Below are 23,912 nucleotides of genomic sequence, written 5' to 3' on the forward strand. Positions count from 1 at the left end.
TAACAATCTTTTGTACATATTTTGATTGTTTTATACAGCATTATGGATGCAAGAGAGTTTGAGTGGGAGAGTCAGTTGAGGTTCTACTGGCAGATGGAGCCAGATGAGCTGACAATCCAACAATGTACTGGATCATTTGGTTATGGATATGAGTATATGGGACTGAACGGAAGACTAGTTATTACACCATTGACTGACTGTATTTATCTCACCTTAACACAGGTATAATTTGTTATAACTGTCCATGTTATGTATGTGAATACTGTAACTGTGATGTGTATGGTAGGCACTTTCCATGCATCTTGGAGGAGCTCCAGCAGGACCTGCTGGTACTGGCAAGACAGGAACTACCAAAGATTTGGCTAAAGCTCTTGGTCTACTGTGTGTTGCGACTAACTGTGGAGAGGGTATGGACTACAAGGTGCGATGTTTGAATTTACTGTGCACACCAGTCACCACACACATATACTTGTCTAAATTCTTTTTTATAATGTTGATTTGAATTTAGAAGACTGATTTGAATGTTAGGAAACTGATTTAACATATGTACATGTGTTTGTGTTTATGTAGGCTGTAGGGAAGATATTCTCTGGTTTGGCTCAATGTGGTGCATGGGGATGTTTTGATGAGTTCAACCGAATTGATATTTCAGTATTGTCAGTTATATCCACTCAAATCAAAATCATCCAAAATGCACTCATCAACAACCTCAAGAAGTTTCAAGTAAGTCTTGAACAATTGGTCCTCATTTATCTGAATACCATTGTTCCTAGAGTTACACAAATTATTCAGACAAGTGAATTTGCTAGAGAGTTTCATTCAAGTTCTCTAATAGAACATATGTTACTGTAATAGAGTGTACGCTAGTGACAAATACTCAACAGTTACTTATGACATTCGAATAATTAAGGTGTGAGGTTGGATAATCAGGGATGCACTGTACTGCATTATCTATACCAAAACAGCCGAATTGTGAAAAAAGGGTACAGCCCCAAAGAGGCCAGGGTAAAAGGTTGTGGAATCAAACATGGTGGCCAAGAAATGACTGAAATGATGATGATCATTGAAATGACTGACATTAGCATCATTGCAACCATTTCTTGGCCACCACCTTCATAGCTGAATGCTCTAATAGGGTGGCTGCAGTATTAGAGTATCTCGATAGCACACTTGCTATATGTGACTGTCTCTGGGAAAACCGGTCTTATTGCCCATTTAAAAGTATCGAGAAACGTCGGTATTAAATATTCAGTGTGCTGTAGCTGGCCAATGGTGGTAGCTCTATGCATACCAAATTTTCACACGTTTTGCAACAATTTCTTATCTTCCTGATCACCAGAGTTTTTGATAAGTATTTTGACTCTGAACCAATCTGGCCCAACCCAGACATTTACTGCTCCACCAGTAGTATACCACTGGGCCAATGTAGCAGTCACAAAGCTGAACTAGTGCTGAGAAAATTTGAGCAGAAGTCATGATTTGTGTGGGCCATTTTGTGTTCACACTGGGCCAATGGAGCACCATATTGCCTTATCAAATACCCTGCTGATCACCCAGTGAAAAAGTAGTCAACAGCTAAGTTTCCTGCCATTTTAGATAGTTTTAAAACCGAAGTTGTCTGTATCAGGCAAGCTCCAGAAGGGTGGGAGGCGGGGGCCCTGGAAGGCGGGCAAGATGGTGTTCAAAATTGAAAAGAAACGTGTTGGGATGAATTAGGCCAAGTTATGGGCCATTCAGGGCTCAGAACTGGCTAAAATGAAAGGAAATTTACAGCACAGGTCATTGTCCAACACCACGGAGCTGTACAGCCACACACAGCCATCTCCTGGTTGGCCAGGGCTCCATCAAGACCCCAGACCACTCGTATGGCTCACCACTGTGCTCTAAAAAAGCAGCCAGCAAAAGCAGACCACTTTACTCTGGTCGACTGTGGCAGTGAAACTTGATAGTGCATTCATTAAGCTTTGTGTTTGTGTGAAAAAATCAAACTTCCTGTCTTGGGCGATAAGAACGCTTTTCGTAGATCCAGTCACATATGTAGTTGGTTTCACTATTGTTTTTAAATCAGATTCTTCTACACCACTAAAAAACTGACTACTCTTCCTATATACCAGTTTTGGTTCATTCTGCTAAGCAGTTTGCCTGCGAGGCATAGGCATGGTAAGTTGTAATTTTGTTATAGTATGTTCACGTTGAGCTGAATCCTCAAAAACATTTAATAACTCATGGATGCAATTACACATGATCTTTAAATTTGGCTCATTTTTAGTACTGCTTGATCCGCTAAAAATATTTCAAAATCTTTTTATTCAAATGTTTGACATAATATTTACGGCCAATCAAAATTTTCACAATACATTTCCTATGGGGAAGCCATAAAAGTACAATGTCCATTACAGCCCTTTCCTGAACTTGTAATGTAGCCAAACCGTACGTGTCTGTTGTTGACACCTTTGCTGTTACCAAAAATCATCTGGTTGGCTGAAATGTTACCTCTGTTGAGAAAAAGTCTACTATTAATTTTTAGCTGTTTTTCAGGATTCAGCTCAACATGAACATACTATAGTAGCAGAACTCAATCATGTGATTGTTACACACTGTTGCTTTTCATACTGTATCTTCATGGTGTTTAGCTCAATTTCTTCCAAATCACAAAAGGTTTAAAACAAATTACAGAACCTGCTCTAAACCAAGCAAGGGATAAATAATTTCACCAACTGTGTTGTGGAAGTAATACTATTTGTACTTGTATGTTTTTACTGCTGAATAACAACTGTTCTTGGGTGTGTGGTCCAGGATAGAGCGATGTTTTACAAAAACACGCTGCCAAAAAACCAGACTAACATGCAGATTACTGAACCCCTATAATTTTGACACAAGTAACTATATCTAGGTCCTGTGGAAACAATATTTTAAATTACTGTTTGTGAAGACATTTTATTGAACTTTTAGTAGTTTTTTCTAGTGAAACAAGCTCTTTGATAGCTTGTATCTCTGTCACTGGGAAGAAATATGCCAAAAACGCTTCCACAGGACCTAATAAATTTAATGTACAGTATCACCATGCCCCAGAATTGCCCATAGAGCCTACAGCTTTTGTTGCATTTGGCTGCAGAAAAAAACAAGCTGGGGCTGAGTGACATATGGGCTGGTTTACCTGTCTTGCTACAACAACTTGTAGTGTTCCACCTGCCTCAAACTACACTGTAGCGACGTAAAAACATTAAATATGAAGGGCTTTGTGTTCGCTTTAAACGTTTCACGCTGCTAGACTCAGTATACTGGTTTTATAGCCTTCTCAAAAAGTATTGGTAGGCATTCAAAAATTTGAATGATTCCCCGTGACTATACCGTAACCTTAACCTATCTACGTATGTATTGATTTTCAGCTTCTTCCCATAAGCAGTTTACCTTGTAGGCATGACAACATTTTCAAGTTATTTTTTGTGAAATAGTTGTTAATAACTCTGTGACTGTGTATCAAATTTAAACCAAACTTGGTACCAAGTTTCGACTTTAAGCCCCACCCCTATATATGTGTGCCAAATTTCAAGACAATTGGATAACATCTTGGCGGCTTTGTAAGTGTGCAAAAGAAGAAAAAATTTAACTGATATTTGAAAGTTCGAATCTCGGGAACACCTGTGGTGATTACGCTCAAACTTGGTACGTGAAATATTGAAGATGGAGGGCATTTTTATAGCAAAATTTGTCTCGTTTCATAAAGGCAGCACGGAGCCATGTATGTGTGAAAATTTCATTTTTGTTCTTCCTGTCAATGACCCACTGGTGTGGCGCACCAGTTTCTTGAGCGGCATGACCCACTACCGTGTGTCTTGATATTCAAAATTCACAGAAGGGCCTTTGTATGTTTCTATCGTATTCTATTAGTTTGAAGGTGTTGAGATAGCCATGGACAACAGGATGGGTATCTTCATCACGATGAACCCCGGTTATGCTGGTCGTACTGAACTACCAGAGAGTGTGAAGGCATTGTTTAGACCAGTAGTTGTGATTGTACCTGACCTGATGCAGATCTGTAAGATCATGTTGTTCTCTGAAGGATTCCTCATGGCCAAGGTACATAAGGAAATGTTTTTATTTATAGTGTATGGTGGTAATTGCATGCATATACATAATTACTACATACACAGACACACATGTTAATGCATATACATGAAGTGTCTATAATCTCAATAGGTTCTAGCTAAGAAGATGACAGTGCTATACAGTTTAGCTAAAGGACAACTCAGCAGACAATACCATTATGACTTTGGATTACGTGCACTAAAGGCTGTACTCGTGATGGCTGGAGAGCTTAAGAGAGGATCACCTGATCTACAAGAGGTGAATAATAATGAATCCTATTCCTTGTTTGTCCATACATATATGTGTGAGTACATATCAAATGTTTGGTGTGCAAATTTAGCTACGTACATTTAATTATAGGATGTGGTGCTAATGAGAGCCCTACGTGATATGAATTTGCCCAAGTTTGTGTTTGAAGATGTTCCACTGTTCTTGGGGCTGATCTCTGATTTGTTTCCTGGACTGGACTGTCCCAGAGTGAGATATCCTAACTTCAATGATGCTGTAGAACAAGCACTGGTGGACAATAAATACATCCTACTACCACAGCAGGTAGAAATTGATGCACATTCATATTTGTGTAGTTTATTCTCAGTTATGTATCTTAATCTGAAATGTGTTCTATACTTAATTTGAATGTTCCACTCTCTGTACCGGTCAGTGTAGTGAGTGTACTATACGTCATATAGTCCTATTCAGTTTTCGATTTTATTTATGCAATCAAACAAAAAAAAATAGTACAATAGCTGACTTGGTTACATTCCACATTTATTCTGTTGTATACAGGTGGATAAGGTGGTTCAGTTGTATGAGACAATGTTAACACGTCACACTGTGATGGTCGTGGGTCCTACCGGTGGTGGAAAATCAGTTGTCATACACACCTTGTGCAGGGCACAAACCAAGTAAGTTTTAGTTAATACATGTATTTACAACTACTTTGTTTATCACTTTAGGTTGGGATTGGTCACAAAGTTGAATATCCTCAATCCCAAGGCTTGTTCTGTGATAGAACTGTATGGTATTCTGGATCCAATTACTAGGGACTGGACTGATGGACTATTATCAAACATCTTCAGAGAAGTGAACAAACCAACAGAGAAGAATGAGAGAAGGTATATTTTGTTTGATGGTGATGTGGATGCCTTGTGGGTGGAGAACATGAATTCTGTCATGGACGACAACAAACTCCTTACTCTAGCCAATGGTGAACGTATCAGACTGCAGAAGCACTGTGCCCTACTAGTGGAGGTACATGCAAGTTCTGTATAATTGGGAATGCACGATATGCTCATGTAGGTAGTTAGTAATACATATATATTGATACAATTAATTGAGTATCACAATACGTTACTTCACCTAAACAATATCAATATATACTCTAATAGAACAGTCAGTGAGTGCTCTAGTAGAGCATAAATACTATAATAGGTAATACAGTGATCTCTTTCTACTAATGTACTCTTAACTGTTTATTCTTTAAAAATTTAAGCATCAAAAAGGATATTGCACAACTCACAGAACATTGAGTGAATTCATCATAGTGGTTAGCTGAAATGGTAGTACCAGTCATAACTAGCCATGACCACTTCATTATAGTATTGCGATACAGTATCGTATCAGTTTATTGATGGTAATACGTGATACACAAAATGCACTGTATTGCAGAACCCTAGTTAACATCCTATGTCAGCTTGGCCCCGATGCACTTCCATCCAAAACATATGCAAGAATATTATTGTGGAATATAGCAAACTTCTGTATGAGCAAACATTGGCAAATACATATAGGAGAGTGTGAATGGAGTACTTGGCAAGCCTGCAAATAACCATAGATAGCGATCCTTATACACACTCCTTAAGTTTGTCAATATAGCACAATGTTATTGTACCCACGGATATTAGTAAAGCACAAAGGAGTATCAACCGTAGCATGGTACACAATATATGTAATATATTAACCATGGCTACAAGGTGTATTGCACTTATATACACCCCGACTCCGAAGTCAGAGGAAGTTTACTGTTGATAAATACCGAGGCAAAGCTGAGGTGTTTATCAACAGTAAACTTCCAATGACTGAGGAGGAGGGGTGTATATAAGTGCAATACACTGAAGTGAGCCGTGGTTCATATGTGTTTCTAAATTAATCTGCACTACATTACTTACTAACAACCCATATGCACACAACCCAACTTCAAGTATGTACATACACTTAATCCGCCATAGTTTGGCATGGTAGACACACTGGTAGAGTTCCTCTCGCAATTCAGCTTGCTCACAATGAAGAATCGAATTGATTGTGGGACTTAGTAAACATATTTCCGTATATCCCCAGGACTTGTCTGTTCATATCAACAAACGTAGGAGCAACATTACTTGCTGCCACCCATCATCAAAGTCGCGAGGTATGGTTATAAAATGAATTCAGTGGTTGGACTCTTACTGGCTGGGGTGATTGATCGCCTAGCGCGACAAAGGCTATTAGCCTGAGTCATCTGGGTGATTGGTCATGCTAGCGTGGGCGTCGCTCGCCCACCCACGTCGGGATATCAGCCCGTAATCGTGACACAGTAATGTGTCACTTACTGTGTCACGTGACTTCCCAGGTGGGTATATACGTATATACTCACCTCAGGTAGGTATATACTCACCTCAGGTAGGTATATACTCACCTGTGGGTTTGGGGTGTATATGCCCTATATGCAACCAGCTGCGCCTTTGAAGTTTCACGTGATCATAGTATATATATATTGTCCGTACTTTTGGTAAAAGCATACAGGCTTGCTTCATGCCATTTATATGCACATGTATATTGGCTGCAGCGTGCAAGTATGCATGCAATTCCTACAACCATTTGCAGGCTTGAATATCTGTAACTCGATGTTTATAACCATTGCAGGCTTGCTACATCGCTGCCTTTTGGCTCCAGTTGCAAGTTCACTCAAAAAGCAGCTGCCGTTGAGTTGCAGGCATGTACTATGCAGCGCAACTACATGTGCAGCAGGAATTACTATATCCGAAACACATGCACTATTATCCGTACAGATGTTGATGAGTGAACTTGCAACTGGAGCCAAAAGACAGTGATGTAGCAGGCCTGCAATGGTTATAGACATTGAGTTGCAGGTATGCAGCCGCTAACTGGATGCGCATGGAAATGTAGTGTTTTTATATATTTGAAGGTTGTATATATATATATACCACACCTGTGGTTGAGATCAAAAGCGCCGCGCTGTGGTATATAACTGATATACCACGCTTTGTGGCTATGCTTACCATATATGGTGTAACTTCACACATTCCATGAAATCCTTATCTAAACGGTAAACAAGTCTCTAATAACAAGCACCTAAATCAACCAACAATTATTCACCTAAGGAACTGGAACAAGTTTTGATGAACTCTTGTCTCCTTCATGGATAACTCACTAATTGCGACTATGTGGGCGTGGCACCGTTAAAAGTGTAAACGTCTGATCCATCAAGAATTTCTATTGATTTCCATCTCTAGGAGGTGCTGTTTCACTATAACTTACTATCTATAATCGTTTTCATCTACTAGGCTGTAGAATATAACAGTTATAACACGATTACTCGGGATATGATTAAATATACGCACTCTCACTCGAGCACGCGTTCTCGTGAATCGTGCGTATATTTTAGTCATATCCCTCGTAAGCGTGTTATAACTATAATATATATATGGCAATATATATTTATATAGCAATAGCCTATATATATATAGCAATAGCCCTGTGCATAAAAACATCGCTAGAGGCATAAAGGAAAGTACAACTGGAGCCCAGAGAAACATGTGTAGTAAGCTTGAAAACAGCCACAGATCGCAGTATGCACCTATATGTAATAGCTGATGTGTAGCCGCATGAATAAGCATGCAACTGGAGGCTAACAGCAAGTCTACAAAAATCTATAGCCTTTGAGCAACGACGTATGTGCACCAATACACATGTGGATCACACATATGTAGCGGTTTTTGTATATTGGCTTGTTAACAATACAGACACTACACGACACAACACCCGAATTCCAGCTCTCAGCGAGGCTCAACGCCCTCCCAAATCTTATTATTATATCACGTGTACAACATCAAATAGACGCACACAGTTAATATTAGATATACAGTTTAATGTATTATCACACATATATTCAAAGTTTTTTTAATATAGCAAACCACCGTGCATGTAAAAAAAATTGGCAAATGCCTAGAGAGTGCAGCATGGCAAGCTGTGCAAACAACCATAGACAACGATACTTATATACAGCAAGTAACAATACAAACTGGAGGCAGACAGCAAGTTTGCGAATAACTTCAGGTATAATTCCAAATGCATATAACCCCAGCAATTCAGCTACACCTAATGTGAAATGCACAAGCACACATGCAGTGGCAAATGGTACATCAAATATGTTTGTGGATACAGCAAAGACTTAGTTTGGCAACAACATTAAGTTGCAGGCTACTATGCATGACTACACGCGAGACAGTGAAATTGTTTGTGAATAACTGTAAGGCGGATATCGGTAAGGATACCAAGGAGTGTACAACTGGAATCTGAGAGTGTACAGAGTATGTAAATAACCATAGACTTTGGTTACCCATGATTCGTGCAGCAACTAATAACGAATCAATCATTGCAGGCAATTATCTGCCAATACAACAAGCAAATATGGTTGCAGATGATGCACAGAGTCATATATACAAGCACATAGAGGTAACACATACAAAAAGCAGAAAAATCTCTGGTACATATGCATCAACAAAAATCATGCATATATCTGCATGCATGGTAGCCAATCTCACAGACACTCTTAAAAAAATAAAGGCAATTATTGACATGCATGCATGTATGGGCCAACACCACATCTTCTGTTTCAATAGTAAAGTGTATAATGAATCATGCAGCAGCACTCGATCTCTCTGTCTATACAAAATTAGTAATAGTATTGCTTATTAAAACAGTTGCTCTCTCTTATCGACTTAATCATACAGTATGATAGTACTGTATATTAGGGATCATGTAGGTTTGGACTTTTTTGGCCAAAAATATCATCCTAAAACCAGCCTCACAATACCTTCATAGCACCTTGGCAGTATTGGTTACAAGCCCAAAAGTGCCTTCAGTATGACCTGAAGCACTTCCAAAAAGTTGTTAAGAAGTTAAAAAAAATATTTAGTGAATTTCTCTACTGACTGACTGACCGACTGACTCACTGCCTGATGCCTTCATACAAGCATAACTCGATAATTGTTAAGGCTACGGGCATGATTTTTTCACTGTTAAGGCGTTGCCTCAGCCTGACAGGTGCCTTTTGGCATACCGCAGTACATACAGTGCATGCTTCATGTACTTACCTGTGTCCTCCTTTGTGTCCCACTTACTTTGCTGATAGTGCAAGGTGTCAATTCGCGGTAGCACCACATGATGGCTACCTTGTTTGATGGTGGTCGTCTGAGTTTTCTGTTGTGACTGCAGAGGTCCTTCTCCTAGTGCTCTTTGTTTGTGTAACAAGCTGAAAATAAAGTGTAATAGCCACTTCACTATTTCAGTAATTGATAGCTGGGGCGCACATTCAGATGGAAACAATAAGCCTGGTGCAATCAGTTCTTTTCATTCTAATCCGGTATGTGTGGGTTCACCGGTCAAAAATTTTACAAAAAGTAAACAAACAAGTATAAGGAAGAATTAAGAATTTTAAGTCCGATTAGGGTTCATAGAAATAAAAAGTAGTGAAACAAGGGAGGTCACCCTCACCTGAAGATATACTAGTGGAAATTAATCCCTATACCCACAGTAGGGATTAAATATCCACTAATATATCTTCAGGTGTAGGGGACCTCCCTTGTTTCACTACTTTTATTTCTATGATCTTTAAAACTCTTAATTATTATTTTTCCCTTTATTTGTATTTAAACACCAGCATCAAGAAGTGCCTAACAAATGCAATTAAATATTGGGGGTGGCTGACAAACTTGCCTGGACAAGCGACACACTGTAATCATGTTAAACTTATTAGAAAACATACGTATAAGCGCTGAGCTATAATGAAGTAAGCCAGGACAGCCTTTGGTCCTATCGTGACTGCACAATCAGTTGCCAACAGATTTTAAAAATCTAAATAATGTCCTTCGTCCAACATGGCATACAAGGAACAAGCTAACCGGTTATAATAAGTCATCAGTAATGAATAGTCCATCCCTTTCCTGACCAATTCTGATGCTACTGAAACTATGGCCACAAAAGGATTTCTTATCCATGGTATCTACTGGAGGGGTCTTTGCAGATGTTTTGGCATGTTTGCGGTGGATTCAATTTCTGTGACAGGATTTAGTTCAAGTAATTCTAACTATTACCACGAGCAACGATCATGTGATCAATGTGTACATGTCCAATGGTATTGAATATTATTGGTTGTGGGTTCTATTTTGTTTAATCCCAACCATACACAGGCTTTCTTGTCTGTACCTTACTTACAGTAGTAAATTGTGTTTAGTAATGTTACTACACATGTGATGATATACACAAATGTACCTATACAGGTTTCAGACTTACAGTATGCTTCACCAGCTACTGTGTCACGTTGTGGTATGGTGTATGTGGACCCCAAGAACCTTGGCTATGCTCCGTTCTGGGAGAAATGGGTGAACAGTATTCCTAATGAGAATGACAGTAAAGAATTGATGAAGTTATATGAGAAATATGTACCACAATGTATCTCAATGGTACTGGAGGGTATTGTGGAAGGTCGACAAGGAGATAAACTGAAAACCATTGTGCCACTAACTAATCTGAACATGGTAGGTTGAATATACACATAATTGGGACAGGTAATGTATGACAAAATTACTTTCTCTTCCAGGTGACCCAATTAACAGTTATGTTAGGTGCATTGCTCCCTCTTCCCACTGTGGAGCTAGGAGGAAAGGAAGGAGATGGACCAAGCATGGGAATTGGCTCAGAAGTTTTAGAGACTATTTTCATTCAGTGTATAATCTGGTCAATAGGAGCGGGCTTGTTAGAAGAAGGACGAGTCAAGTTTGATGCATACGTAAAAAAACTAGCAGGTCTTACACAGAACAATGGAGAAGGAGCTTGTGCCAAGCAGGGTGAAATCCCAATCAATTTACCAACACTCTATGAGTACATGTTTGATCAACAACAAATGCTGTGGGTACCTTGGGCTGATAAGGTGCCCGACTATGTACACAAGCCAGGAATGAAGTTTAATGAGATCCTTGTACCCACTGTGGATACTGTGAGAAATACTTGGTTGTTACAGCTGATGGTACGAGTGCGGAGACCTGTGGTGTTGGTAGGAGAGACTGGTACCTCCAAAACTGCCACCACACAAAACTTCCTACGAGAACTAGATCCAGAATCCTATGTATGTTCATTTTATGTTTTAGTGTGTTTTAATATATGCTGCAAGAAAACTGTTCATATGAACATGTTCTCACTTTTATACTAGATTGTACCCCACCGTTTTTGAGCATATAATTGTAGATACGTGATTAAGATATTTGAACTATAGAAAACAATATTATTTATTACAACATCACTAACAAATATACTTACTTTTATTTGTCAAACTGTAGTTGTTACTGAACATCAACTTCTCCTCAAGAACTACTTCAATGGATGTACAACGTAACATTGAGGCTAATGTTGAGAAGAGAACAAAGGACACTTATGGACCACCTCCAGGAAAGAGGCTACTCATATTCATTGATGACATGAACATGCCACAAGTGGGAACTACTAATGTATATAAGTCGTATTATTGTATTGCTTGCTTTAGGTTGATGTGTATGGCACACAACAGCCAATAGCATTGCTGAAATTATTGTTAGAGAGAGGAGGAATGTATGATAGAGGTAAAGACCTCAACTGGAAAGCATACAAAGATATTGGCTTCTTAGCAGCTATGGGGAAAGTATGTTACACCATGTACTTCATAAATGTTGGAATGAACTGTTACACTTCCATTGTTTAATTTGAGCTTTCAATTTTATTAGTTGCAGCGAAATGTACATGTTCTGCTCTAATTTCAGGCTGGTGGAGGTCGTAATGAAGTAGATCCACGTTTCATATCATTGTTTAGTGTCTACAACATCACATTTCCATCATCAGAATCACTATTCCTCATATACTCTTCCATTCTACAGGGACATCTGCAACCATTTAAGAAATGTATGTCCTCTGTTAACATTGTGTGTATGTGCATTTGTTTTAACAGTGGTGGATCTAAGTATAGGTTTCTGTAGTTTCAAGAGAAACCCCCTTTTAAATTTAGTTCAGTGGCAGTTTAACTAGTATACTAAGTAGCAAACATGTGATTGCTTTTAACTAGCAAACATGTGATTGCATTTAACTAACATCCTTTATAGCTACTAAACCCTCAGCAACACTTTGCTTTCCACTTCCCACTGCTTTAAAAGCGATCAAGATATTCTATTAGAGCAGTCAAGTGATAGACTCTTTCCAAAAAATATATCACTGCTTAGCAACACCTTTCCGACATTTTGATTGGGGCCACTGTCAATAATCACGATCGCACTGCATAGAAATACGGTGGTGAATACAGCTCGAGCAGAGAAATATTGTTGAAGGACAGGCCATAGAAGTCTTTGAGGTTGCAAATTAGTGTTCTGGTTAGAGGCAGGTGGTTATTAGGGCTGCAAAACATCCACAACACTAATTTCCTTGCCTGCCCATACAAGAAGCTATTATATAGCATTTTTGTATGGGTAATCATTAGTACTGTATTGGTGATAGTAACTGTAACAGGCTGACCTCCCACCTCCCACATGCTATATAATAGCTTCTTGTACTGGCAGACAAGAAAATTAGTGTTGTGGATGTTTCACACCTTGTTCAGCCCTGATAACCACCTGCCTCTAACCAGAACACTAATTTGCAACCTCGAAGATTTCTATGGCCTGTCCTTTAACAATACTACTGATACTACTCTGCTCGAGCTGTTTTCACCACCGTATTTCTATGTAGCGCAATCGTAATTATTGACAGTGGCCCCAATCAAAATGTCGGAAAGGTGTTGCTAAGCAGTGACGTATTTTTGGAAAGAGTCTATTACTCTAATAGAACAATCAAAGCTACACCTTAGCCACAACCTTTGCCCTGCAGTTAGTTTGTTTATTTCATATTTGATTGTTAACTTTAAAAAGGTATTCTAAAATCCTATTTCAGTGCTTCTAAAATCCTGGAAGTGTGTCCTCAGATGCCTTATTGTTTTATTCCTTATCTACGTATAATACACTTTTCATTAAGTTTCAGAAACCCCATTAAAAAATTATATCCACCACTGGTAAATGTTGCCAGACATAATAGTAAAGTATGTAGTTTTGTTTTTGTTTTTGGTCTGTAAGTATGTTACTACTCTATATACCTGTTTTACAGCTATGCATGATTTAAGTAAAAAGATCACCACAGCTACCATGGAGCTCTATCACAGTATTGTAAAAGATCTCCCTCCCACACCATCCAAATTCCACTACATCTTCAACCTCAGAGACTTGTCACGTATATACCATGGTCTGTGTTTGACCACCCCAGACAGGTTTGATAGTGTAGCTAGCTTCATCAGAGTGTGGAGAAATGAGTGCCTGCGTGTGTTCTATGACCGACTGACAAATGACAAGGACAAAGATCTAGTTTCGGTAAGTAATATAGTACTAGTATGAGCATGCACAAGTATGTATGGACATATCTATCTCTTATGTATACAACAGACATTGGTGTACTTATTTTTGATTGATTGTGTAGGAACGTTTAAAGAGTTTGCTTCAAGAGCACTTTTCAGAACATACAGAAACAGCACTGAGGGATCCACTACTGTATGGTGATTATCGTACAGCATTAAACCCTGAAGTGCCAAGGATCTATGAAGACATCCAAGACTATGATGCTGCCAAGGGATTATTTGAAGAAGTGTGTGACTTTGCTATGATTGTTATCATGAGTAGCATTGATGTTCACTTCAGATCCTGGAAGAATACAATGATAGTCACAAGCCGATGAATCTGGTGTTGTTTGATGATGCTCTACAACACTTGACACGTATCCACCGGGTGATCCGTATGGACCAGGGTCACGCCCTATTAGTTGGGGTTGGTGGTAGTGGTAGACAGAGTCTGGCTCGTCTGGCAGCATATGCTGCTGGTTGTGGAGTATTTGAGATCACTCTGAGTAGAGGATATGGTGAGGAAGAGTTCAGAGAGGATCTGAGGTCACTTTACAACAAGCTAGGAATAGAAAACAAAAAGGTAAACATAGCATATATGTACCTTTAGTTACTGACATATGCTTTCACCAGTCAAGATTACATTTGCTTACATGTGAAGGTGTTACATGTTATGTTCTGTAGATGGTGTTCTTATTTACTGATGGTCATGTGGCTCAAGAAGGTACACATTTATGAACCTGTTTAGTTTATGGTTCACTTTAGTGTATTATCACTTGTAGGATTTCTAGAGCTTATCAACAACATGTTGACTAGTGGTATGGTACCTGCTCTGTTTGCTGACGATGAAAAGGATCAGATTATTGGACAAGTAATCTAATTTAGCACTCTCATACGTACATATAACATTTTACAATACACAATATGTACATCATGTTTAGTTTCTACATCTTCCATATACATAAACACATTGTATGTATATGCACACATGTGCACATGAGCTTGCACAATCAAAATATACGGGGCTGAAATGAAGGTCGAATTTTACCCTCTGAAGCTTCTTGAAAGAAAGCCACCCAAGCTTCGAAGCTTTGCTGATTATGCCATGTTAGTAATTAATGATCATATCTGATGGGTGTACACTCATTTGGTCTCATGCACACTTTGTTGCAGCTGTAGTACAGGCTCTAGTACAACTGCTCAGATACCATGATTTTGTCTATGATATTTGTAGCTTCCAAGAAGCATATGGCATTTTGACTGATTAGACATGGCAGTATCCATGGCTATGAAGCTTTGGAGGGGGTAAAACCACCTTCAAAGTTTACAAAAGTTTCGAAGCTTCCGAACCTTTGTTCCAGCCATAGTTTGTATATATTAATTATATCTATGAATGTATAATTATTTCATAAATGTACAGATACCTTGCAATGCATTGTTCGTATTTATACACACATATAGGTTCGTGCTGAGGCTCAAAAGGCTGGGTTACCACCCACCAGGGAGAGCACTTGGGGATACTTTGTCAGTAAATGTGCTAACAATCTCCACATTGTGATGGCAATGTCACCAGTTGGTGATACACTAAAGAATAGATGTAGAAACTTTCCTGGTTTAGTCAATAACTCATCCATTGACTGGTTCACTGCTTGGCCTAAACAAGCATTACAAGCAGTAGCCTCTCGATTTCTATCTGAGGTTAGCAACACTGTATGTTGATACAGAATTGCTTCAAAATCTTGTAACAGTATGTACACTCTTGAATAGAAGGTATTGTAGAGTCTGGTTGTTAGGTACATCTGCTTAATAAAGTTTACAAAGAATATTACAATTAACATTTACGTAGTTGTTAAGCACATTTGTTAATAAAAAAAACCTCATTGCAAGCAATATGGATTCACTGTCTTGAGGTGTTGTCATTTGCAGTCACCACATGGAGTCTGGTTTTTGTACAAATTCTTTTTGTGGAGTATGTATTTCATACTATAGAAGACCGTTTTGCTTGGTAAGTGTATAGTGAAAGGCAATTAATTGTTGGCCATGTACCACGTGAAATTTTACACCTTGCACAATTGAAAAACCTCTAGCATTTCTTCTCTTGTATAGTGCACTTCAAGTTGGAGCTTCATGTTTGTCCACATGTGCTGATACAAAGATTAAGTACAAGAAATGAATATGTGACCTAATTTTAGAAAACCATTGATATACGCACATTTATCAAAGTTCATTTTATTGGTTCTTTGTTGTCTACAGGGACAGAGAAATGGATTGGCTAAGTTTCAGCTTCATAAGATAAGCAGTGTGGAAAATACAGCAGTAGACACCCGGACGAGTGAATAAATCAATATGTACAGAAGACATCGAGAAAATAATCTACAGGCACTTATATAAACCATCATAACATACCCTTGTGGTCTGGGGGCGAGACTACATAACATACTGATACAACGGTGTACGGAGTTGAATCTTTGCTCATTGCATTCGCCATGAATTTATGAAACCACCAAGGTATATAGTTTTTGCCAAAGGTATTCTTCTGTGATCCGGAAGGAAGGCGAATTCATTGAAGAAAAATCGTCGTAAATTCTTTCGTCACTGCAACATAAATAGACGTCCGTAACTCAGAAACCCACCTGTGTATGAAGATGAAACAAGGATTTTAAAACTCCCTATGAATAGGGGAACACGATGATGCCCAGGATTTATCCACTGGAGTGTCAATTCACTGACCAGAAAGGCGATAAAAACTTGCATAAATGTTTTCGGAAGCTTGCATTTTTTACCCATTGTATTTGAATGCGTTTTATTACAAAAGTATTCTTGTGCATAGATCAACGGTTTTCTAAAATTAGGTCACAATTATGTGCTTAACAAATAATATGCACTTAATATATATATATGTGTGTGTGTGTGTGTGTGTGTGTGTGTGTGTATGCACTTAACAACCAGACTCTACAGTATGTAATGTACGTGTACAGGTTCAGACCAAGTAAAAAATTCAGGGTGCAGCATATGAAAAAAAAATTAAAGAAAAAAAAAGGCAGTAAAATGCAGCTGCAACTACATTTTCTTGTTTTCATCTTTTTGGGGATGGGTGATAAGCACAAGGATTGTGTGGTATAAAATTTCTTCATCACACATTTAGCGTACAGTACATTGTACTGCACATTCAGTTGCACATTCAGTGTACAGTACATACATTGTCAAGGACTTGTAAACATTTTTAGAATTGTGAAATACAGTCATATACATATATACATGTAGTCATGTATAGGACCACAAAACATGACCTATAGTGCTTGCTCTGTGTATTCATAGTCTCAAACCAAAAGAATTTCATCTTGAGAACATTTGTGTATTACAGAATGATCAAATCCCAGATGACAAGACCAGTGCAGTAGTGGAACACATTGTATATGTACACTTATCAGTTGCTGACTACAGTAAAAAATTCCTACAGAAATGGCGTAGAGTTAATCATGTCACTCCCAAGAACTACCTTGACTTCATCAACAGTTATACTGACCTACTGAAACAGAAGGATAAATTCTTCCTTGATCAGGTTAGAATGGATATGATGTATTTTCACATGTATAGCAGCTGCTGCACTAAACCTGTATTATTGTATGTGTACACTTGTACAGTGTCACAGGCTCAGTGGAGGCCTTACAAAACTTATTGAGGCCTCAGAACAGTTGAGTGTGCTGAATGAAAAACTAGAGGTGCAGAAAGAAGCTGTGACAAAGAAGACAGCTGCTTGTGAGGAACTGTTGAATGATATATCTTCTAAAACTGAACAAGCCAAAGAAAAACAACAAATGGCTCAAGCTAAAAGTATTGAAATTGAGGAACAAAATAAAGTTATTGCTGTTGAAAAGGTAATGTGATTAAATGTGTATTACTATTATAAAACTTACATACACAAGTATGCATGTGTATTTGTACAGTTGCTTTACAATGATTATTCAAACTTTCTATTTGTGCACTTTCTGTCATCAATTGCACTGTAGGCAGACGCTGAGGAAGCATTAGCTGCTGCTCTTCCAGCTCTGGAGGAGGCTAGAATTGCTCTTAGTGATCTTGACAAGTCTGATGTTACAGAAATCAGGTAGGGATCACAAATCATTGTGTAGTAGTTGTACCATGGCCACAAGGGATTTGCCTTATATACAAAGATTCCAAAACCTGAGGGCTGCAAGTCCTCAGATTGGCATATATCTAGGCAATTCCCAAGAGTATAAATAATATATACCATGTGGACATACTCACCAAATAGGTGGAATGTATTCATTCCGTTAGCTTTATACAAGGTATCTTTATACAAAGATATGTAAAGATTGATTGTGGGTTTGACAGTGTGGGCTATGGTACTTGCAGAACATTGTTCATAGCCTGTACAATGCTGTTGTACAGAAGCTGTAGGTGTTGCATGTTTAGTGATACCATTTCTAGTCTTATAACCCATTAAAGATAAGCTAGGGCATTAGGATAAGTGTAGAGAGTATAGATTTATTGACCTTGAATGTCTTGTCATGCTATTGGAATGCGTTGTGTGGAAAAACAATCCAGTCATTGTCAAAACAGTTATTTAGTGATGTCTAGTTGCTGAACTATACAATACAATGCTTTTTCCTTCAAGAAAACACTTAGTCTAATTAGCCTATTCTAGCTAAACTCAAACCCACAATCTAAAACTTTAAACAGTTCAATATACTATCTCAGCATCAATGGCATTTGTGATCAGGGTTGTACCGCAGAGTTAGCACACATATGTGACCGGATCTGCAAAAACCCGACACAATCACACATTTTTCAAATTCCTGTTTATTAATCTACTTAGCCAAGTGTACCCTCTGGCAAAGTTTCAGCCTCGTATGCCAATAACTTTCAGAGTTACAGCCCTACAAAGTTGCAACAACAGAAAAATCAATTACAGTATAAAGCATTGAATACAATGGGTGAAAATGTTTGCATATTATTGAAAATATTCCGTAAACTTTTTGAATGCCTCTTTCTTAGTGAAGGAAAGGACTAACAATAAAAACCTGGTATTATCTTATTCGCCTACTCAAGAGCAGTTGGAAAATCTTTGTTTCGTTGCAGTAGACCCAAGAGTACACAAGTTATGAGCATTTGTTTACGTCACGTCAAAGCGATCGTACGCAATCAAATTTTCTTCACAAATTTTGCCTTTGTATGCAGTGAAGAAAGTGATAAAAATGCAAGCTTACCCAGTAATAGATTTCCCTATTCATGGCAAACACGATGGTGAAAATTTAAGCTCCATACGTCAATCTGTTCGTAAGTTACAACTAAGAGCATGTAATTTATTTTCCCTATACTTGCTGTATAAAGCTTGCAGGATTGTGTCGGGGTTTCACAAATCCGGTCACACACATATATATTACAATTTCTTATACCAAGTCATGGTTTAGAAGTGCATACACACAAAAGCTCCAACACAAGGTGCAGCTGTGCTAGAAAAAATGTTAGAGGTTTATCAACTGTGCAAGGCTCAAGATTATGTGGTATGTGCCAATAATGTGGATTTCACTATGTTTACCAAGCAAAACAGTGTTCAACAGTACGGTATGGTACTCATGCTCCACATGAAGGATTTTGGACTCCAAATATTGGTATATACAAATCATACCACTCCAAGAGATTGATTCAATAACTCTCACGACAAAATTTCTTTATTAGGCACATATACTTAACAAATTTTGGGAAGAACAACCAGACTCTACAGTATCATGATAAACCACAGGACAATATCATTACATTGCCCTGTGGTCAGGGATATAACTCTGTGGTTTCCTTTGTTCTGAAGTGTCAATGTAGTATATAGCTCCAAGTACTTATCATGATGTGTACTGTGTAATGCAGATCATTTGCTAAGCCTCCCCCACCAGTTCAGACAGTGTGTGAGTGCATAGTTGTGTTGAGAGGCTTCAAAGAAGTCAGCTGGAAAACCGCTAAGGGGATGATGTCTGAAACAAACTTCCTGAACTCCTTAACAACCCTGGATGTGGATGGAATCTATTCAGGACAAGTAAGCTGCACATTTACATATGTACAGTGTAAATATGTAACACATTTATGCAGGTAAAACAAGTTGAGGCTTTCTTAAAGAAGATGGACATTGAATATGATCGTATGAAAGAAATCAGTAGAGCTGGTGCTGGCTTGTATAAGTTTGTCAAGGCAGTCATGGGCTACTGTACTGTTGCCAGAGAAATTAAACCTAAGAGAGAAAAGGTGTGTATAGGGTATTCATAACATTGTATACACTACAGTAGAACACACAAGTATATGTGCATACCTCTTGTGCATCTTTCTGTTGGTAATACCATAGGTGGCTAGGTTAGAGAAAAATTATCAAATGAGCAAGCGTGAGCTGGATAAGATCAACAAAGAATTGAGTAGCATTGAGGAAGAGTTGAATGCTCTTAGTAAACAATACGAAGAAGCCATATCAGAAAAGCAAGCATTACAGGCTGAAGCTGAACTTATGGAGAAACGACTGATAGCTGCTGACAAGTTGATATCTGGTTTGGGTTCTGAGAAAGTCAGGTGTGTACATTTGTGTAGTATGAAGTAAAGGCGGGTGAAGTTTATTTGCAAATAGGGGATAATCAGCCCAGTAAATCCTGTGGGTGCACTTGTGTGTAGCTAAATACTCATACAAGCATGTTTGTGAAATTATTATACAGTATGGTAGTACTGTAATGAACTGAGTCAGACTCAGTAACCATAGTATATATATTATGTATGTATGCATTGTATAGTCTTCTTGCGCATTCGCGGGACGCAGGCGGCAGACAGTTAGTTACGAGAATTAAAGAGAAACGTAGCTAAGGAGAAGTGTCCTTGTAGCTATTGGAACTACGCGTCGTCGTTACATTCGGGGGCTTGTCCGGGGAGAACCTGGGAGTCGTCATGGTGTTCCAGCTGAAAAAAAAATCTTGTCAGACAGGGAAAAGGAACTTTATCAGGGCTAATGAAAGAAGTTACATAACTGCTAGGAATTCACCAAACAAACACTACAGCGTACCACCCTCAAACAAATGGGTTAGTGGAGCAATTCAATTGCACATTAATCACTATGTTAGCAAAGCTACTCAAAAGGGTGGCCGTGACTGGGATTCTACTTGCTCTATGGTCATGATCCCAGGTTGCCCACTGAAGCTGCACTAACCCCTGCTAAGGCAAGGTCACAGGTTGATTTGCGTGAGTATGGCATCTATTTAACTGAGAAATTAACAGAAGCATGCAGGGGTTAATCTAGGGGGGGGAGGGGCCATTGCCCCCCCTAGGTTTATACCTAAAGCCTTGAGAAATGGAAAGGTTTAATTGATCCCAAAGTTGTATAATCCAATGGTCAATATTCAATTGCATCACAGTAAAATTTCACCAAAATTGAGTATATTTACACCTAAATTTTCAAAATTTTCCTAGGGGAGCATGCCCCCAGACCCCCCTAGAATCCGAAGCAACTTACTTCGCCCCCTCTAGGTTTATATTCTGGGTTGAGCCCTGAGCATGGGACCTTGCCAGGACACATATCAAGAGAGCATGGAAGCAGCAGAAACTGGCATATGATCAACATGCCAGAACTCCTAACTTTTCAGTATGAGATCAAGTGTTTCTATTGAAGCCTACTGAAAAGACTGGGGAGGGCCGGAAACTAGCTCGAGCTTACCATGGACCCTACAGAGTTGTTAAACTGGCAGACAAAAATGCTCATATCTGAAGAGTGGATAGGCCAGAATCAGATCTACTGTTGGTAGCCATAGATCGTCTCAGAAGGTGCCCTGATGAAATTTTGGACAATCAGTTTGGCCACCAGATAAGTCAAAAAGACCACCTACTGAGACTAAGCCAAGAAGTCAAGCCCACTCATCCCCACCGCCAGTACAGGAGGGATCTTGGACTGGAAGGTTAAGGAAACGTCAGCTAGGGGCAGCAGGCTTAACCAGGGGGGGGGGAAATGTAATGAACTGACTCAGTAACCATAGTATATATATTATGTATGTATGCATTGTATAAGCATGCGTGGGATGCAGGCGGCAGACAGTTAGCTTCGAGAATTAAAGAGAAGCGTAGCTAAGGAGAAGTGTCCTTGTAGCCATTGGAACTACGCGTCGTCGTTACATATCATACAGTACGATATAGTAGGGGTTGGTAAAAATCATATGGTTTCATGAATTTTTGCACCTTTAAAAACGGCCCTGCAATAAGTTTTACCGAAAAAAAACCACCTAGAATACATTAGTACTGCTGTAATGATGCTGTACCTTGGTTAAACGAAGCGAAAAATCGAATGTTTCAATGTACAGTGAGTTTTAAAAATTTTGAAATTCACCTGGATTTCATCTGCCTGCCTGCCTGCCTGCCTGCCTGCTTGCCTGCCTGCCTGCCTGCCTGCCTGCCTGCCTGCCTGCCTGCCTGCCTGCCTGCCTGCCTGCCTGCCTGCCTGCCTGCCTGCCTGCCTGCCTGCCTGCCTGCCTGCCTGCCTGCCTGCCTGCCTGCCTGCCTGCCTGCCTGCCTGCCTGCCTGCCTGCCTGCCTGCCTGCCTGCCTGCCTGCCTGCCTGCCTGCCTGCCTGCCTGCCTGCCTGCCTGCCTGCCTGCCTGCCTGCCTGCCTGCCTGCCTGCCTGCCTGCTGTAAGACCTGGTTGCGCTAGGTGTACGGCTCCATAAATTTCAGACAGCTAAGGTAATGACGGCGGATTCACAAATCTGTTGTTCCGATTATGTTCTGTTGACTGCATCATGCTGTTTGCTTTCATCATTCATTTGCTTCTTTTTTCTTCTTGAAGGATAATTAATAATTGCGGCGCTTAATAGTTGTGGCGTGCTCAAACACGTGATTTTAATGAAGTGTGAGTACGTGTGTGTAAGTAGTACCCAAGGAGTTGTCTCTAGTATTTATATATAGTCTTAAATACCAGTTTAGCTTTTTTGTGAGGTAGCTAGCTAATATGTCCTGGAGGGGCGGATCCACCTCAGGATCCAGACTTCTAAAAGCGAGGGTTCCACTCTTAATGGTGGACTATCCAGCGATGCTTTACTGTAAACTCATCAATATTTAGGCCATTAGAAATGCAGCTGAAGCCTTTAACAGTTGCTGTAATAGCTTTAAAAGACAATGCAATAATTATTTTAGAGGCGCTTATTGCATACAAGGGTAAAAGATTGCTGCTTCAACTGATATTTATACTATGTGGAAAACAAAAAGAGTATGTAGCTAGCTAGCTACCTAGACAAATAAGTAAACAAATTAGCTATTTAAAAAATCTAAAATTTTAAAAGGAAGTAGGGATTGGTATAATATACATGCTACAAAAAGTAAGGAAACAAGCTCAAAAATATTACAGCTAAAATGAGAAATGATCCAGTAGTAAAAAGTAAGGAAACAAGATTAGACGGCTGCTTGCTAAAATGAGACTCACTTTAATGCCTACTTTTGGCTAGCTATAACATTTTTGAGCTTGTTTCCTTACTTTTTGTAGCATGTATATTATACCAATCCCTACTTCCTTTGAAAATTTTAGATTTTTTAAATAGCTATATATATCTAATCAAAAACAGCCAAGCTGTAAAAAAAGGTGCGGCCCCCATAAAGGCCATGGTGAAAAAAGATGTGAAATCCAAGGTGGCGGCCAAGAAATGGCTGTGATGGTAGGTTAATGGTTACATTTTAATAACAACAATTCAGGTGAATTTGGTGCCAAGACCAAGCGGCACAAAATTCACCTTAATTGCCGTTATTAAAATGTAACCATTAACCTACCATCACAGCCATTTCTTGGCCGCCACCTTGGATTTCACATCTTTTTTCACCATGGCCTTTATGGGGGCCGCACCTTTTTTTACAGCTTGGCTGTTTTTGATTAGATATCACTTCTTTTTGTATTTGTATACTGCAAAGCCGGCCTATGGCTGGCTTTGGGGCTTTTTTAACCCATGTGTTTTTTTCTTTACCACAGGAAGAAGAAAAGAACTTAAAGAAGAATTTTAGTACTTCAGTTATTTTTGATTTTATTAGTAATTATACAAATTATATACATATATTTATTACATGCTCATTATTCCCCACAG

At 39.0% G+C, this 23,912-nt stretch overlaps 1 protein-coding gene across 4 annotated transcripts in view; it reads left to right on the forward strand.

Annotated features, from left to right (window-relative positions):
• The window catches only part of LOC136245986 (dynein axonemal heavy chain 10-like), a 40,380-nt gene that overhangs the window by 3,967 nt on the left and 12,501 nt on the right, over window positions 1-23,912 (forward strand). For all 4 annotated transcript variants that reach the window (XM_066037434.1, XM_066037436.1, XM_066037435.1 and 1 more), the window contains 25 exons: window positions 39-222; window positions 287-421; window positions 571-723; window positions 3,892-4,080; window positions 4,201-4,347; window positions 4,450-4,641; window positions 4,876-4,994; window positions 5,046-5,340; window positions 10,650-10,907; window positions 10,970-11,494; window positions 11,706-11,858; window positions 11,909-12,043; window positions 12,162-12,300; window positions 13,528-13,787; window positions 13,894-14,058; window positions 14,112-14,393; window positions 14,495-14,534; window positions 14,593-14,681; window positions 15,272-15,508; window positions 17,175-17,372; window positions 17,455-17,688; window positions 17,821-17,918; window positions 19,697-19,862; window positions 19,916-20,068; window positions 20,166-20,383. In XM_066037434.1, the coding sequence (XP_065893506.1) occupies window positions 39-222; window positions 287-421; window positions 571-723; window positions 3,892-4,080; window positions 4,201-4,347; window positions 4,450-4,641; window positions 4,876-4,994; window positions 5,046-5,340; window positions 10,650-10,907; window positions 10,970-11,494; window positions 11,706-11,858; window positions 11,909-12,043; window positions 12,162-12,300; window positions 13,528-13,787; window positions 13,894-14,058; window positions 14,112-14,393; window positions 14,495-14,534; window positions 14,593-14,681; window positions 15,272-15,508; window positions 17,175-17,372; window positions 17,455-17,688; window positions 17,821-17,918; window positions 19,697-19,862; window positions 19,916-20,068; window positions 20,166-20,383 (4,764 nt within the window). The remainder of the gene's footprint in view (window positions 1-38; window positions 223-286; window positions 422-570; window positions 724-3,891; window positions 4,081-4,200; window positions 4,348-4,449; window positions 4,642-4,875; window positions 4,995-5,045; window positions 5,341-10,649; window positions 10,908-10,969; window positions 11,495-11,705; window positions 11,859-11,908; window positions 12,044-12,161; window positions 12,301-13,527; window positions 13,788-13,893; window positions 14,059-14,111; window positions 14,394-14,494; window positions 14,535-14,592; window positions 14,682-15,271; window positions 15,509-17,174; window positions 17,373-17,454; window positions 17,689-17,820; window positions 17,919-19,696; window positions 19,863-19,915; window positions 20,069-20,165; window positions 20,384-23,912) is intronic.

Source organism: Dysidea avara, chromosome 15 (genome assembly GCF_963678975.1).
Source record: "Dysidea avara chromosome 15, odDysAvar1.4, whole genome shotgun sequence".
Classification (NCBI taxonomy): Eukaryota; Metazoa; Porifera; class Demospongiae; order Dictyoceratida; family Dysideidae; genus Dysidea; species Dysidea avara.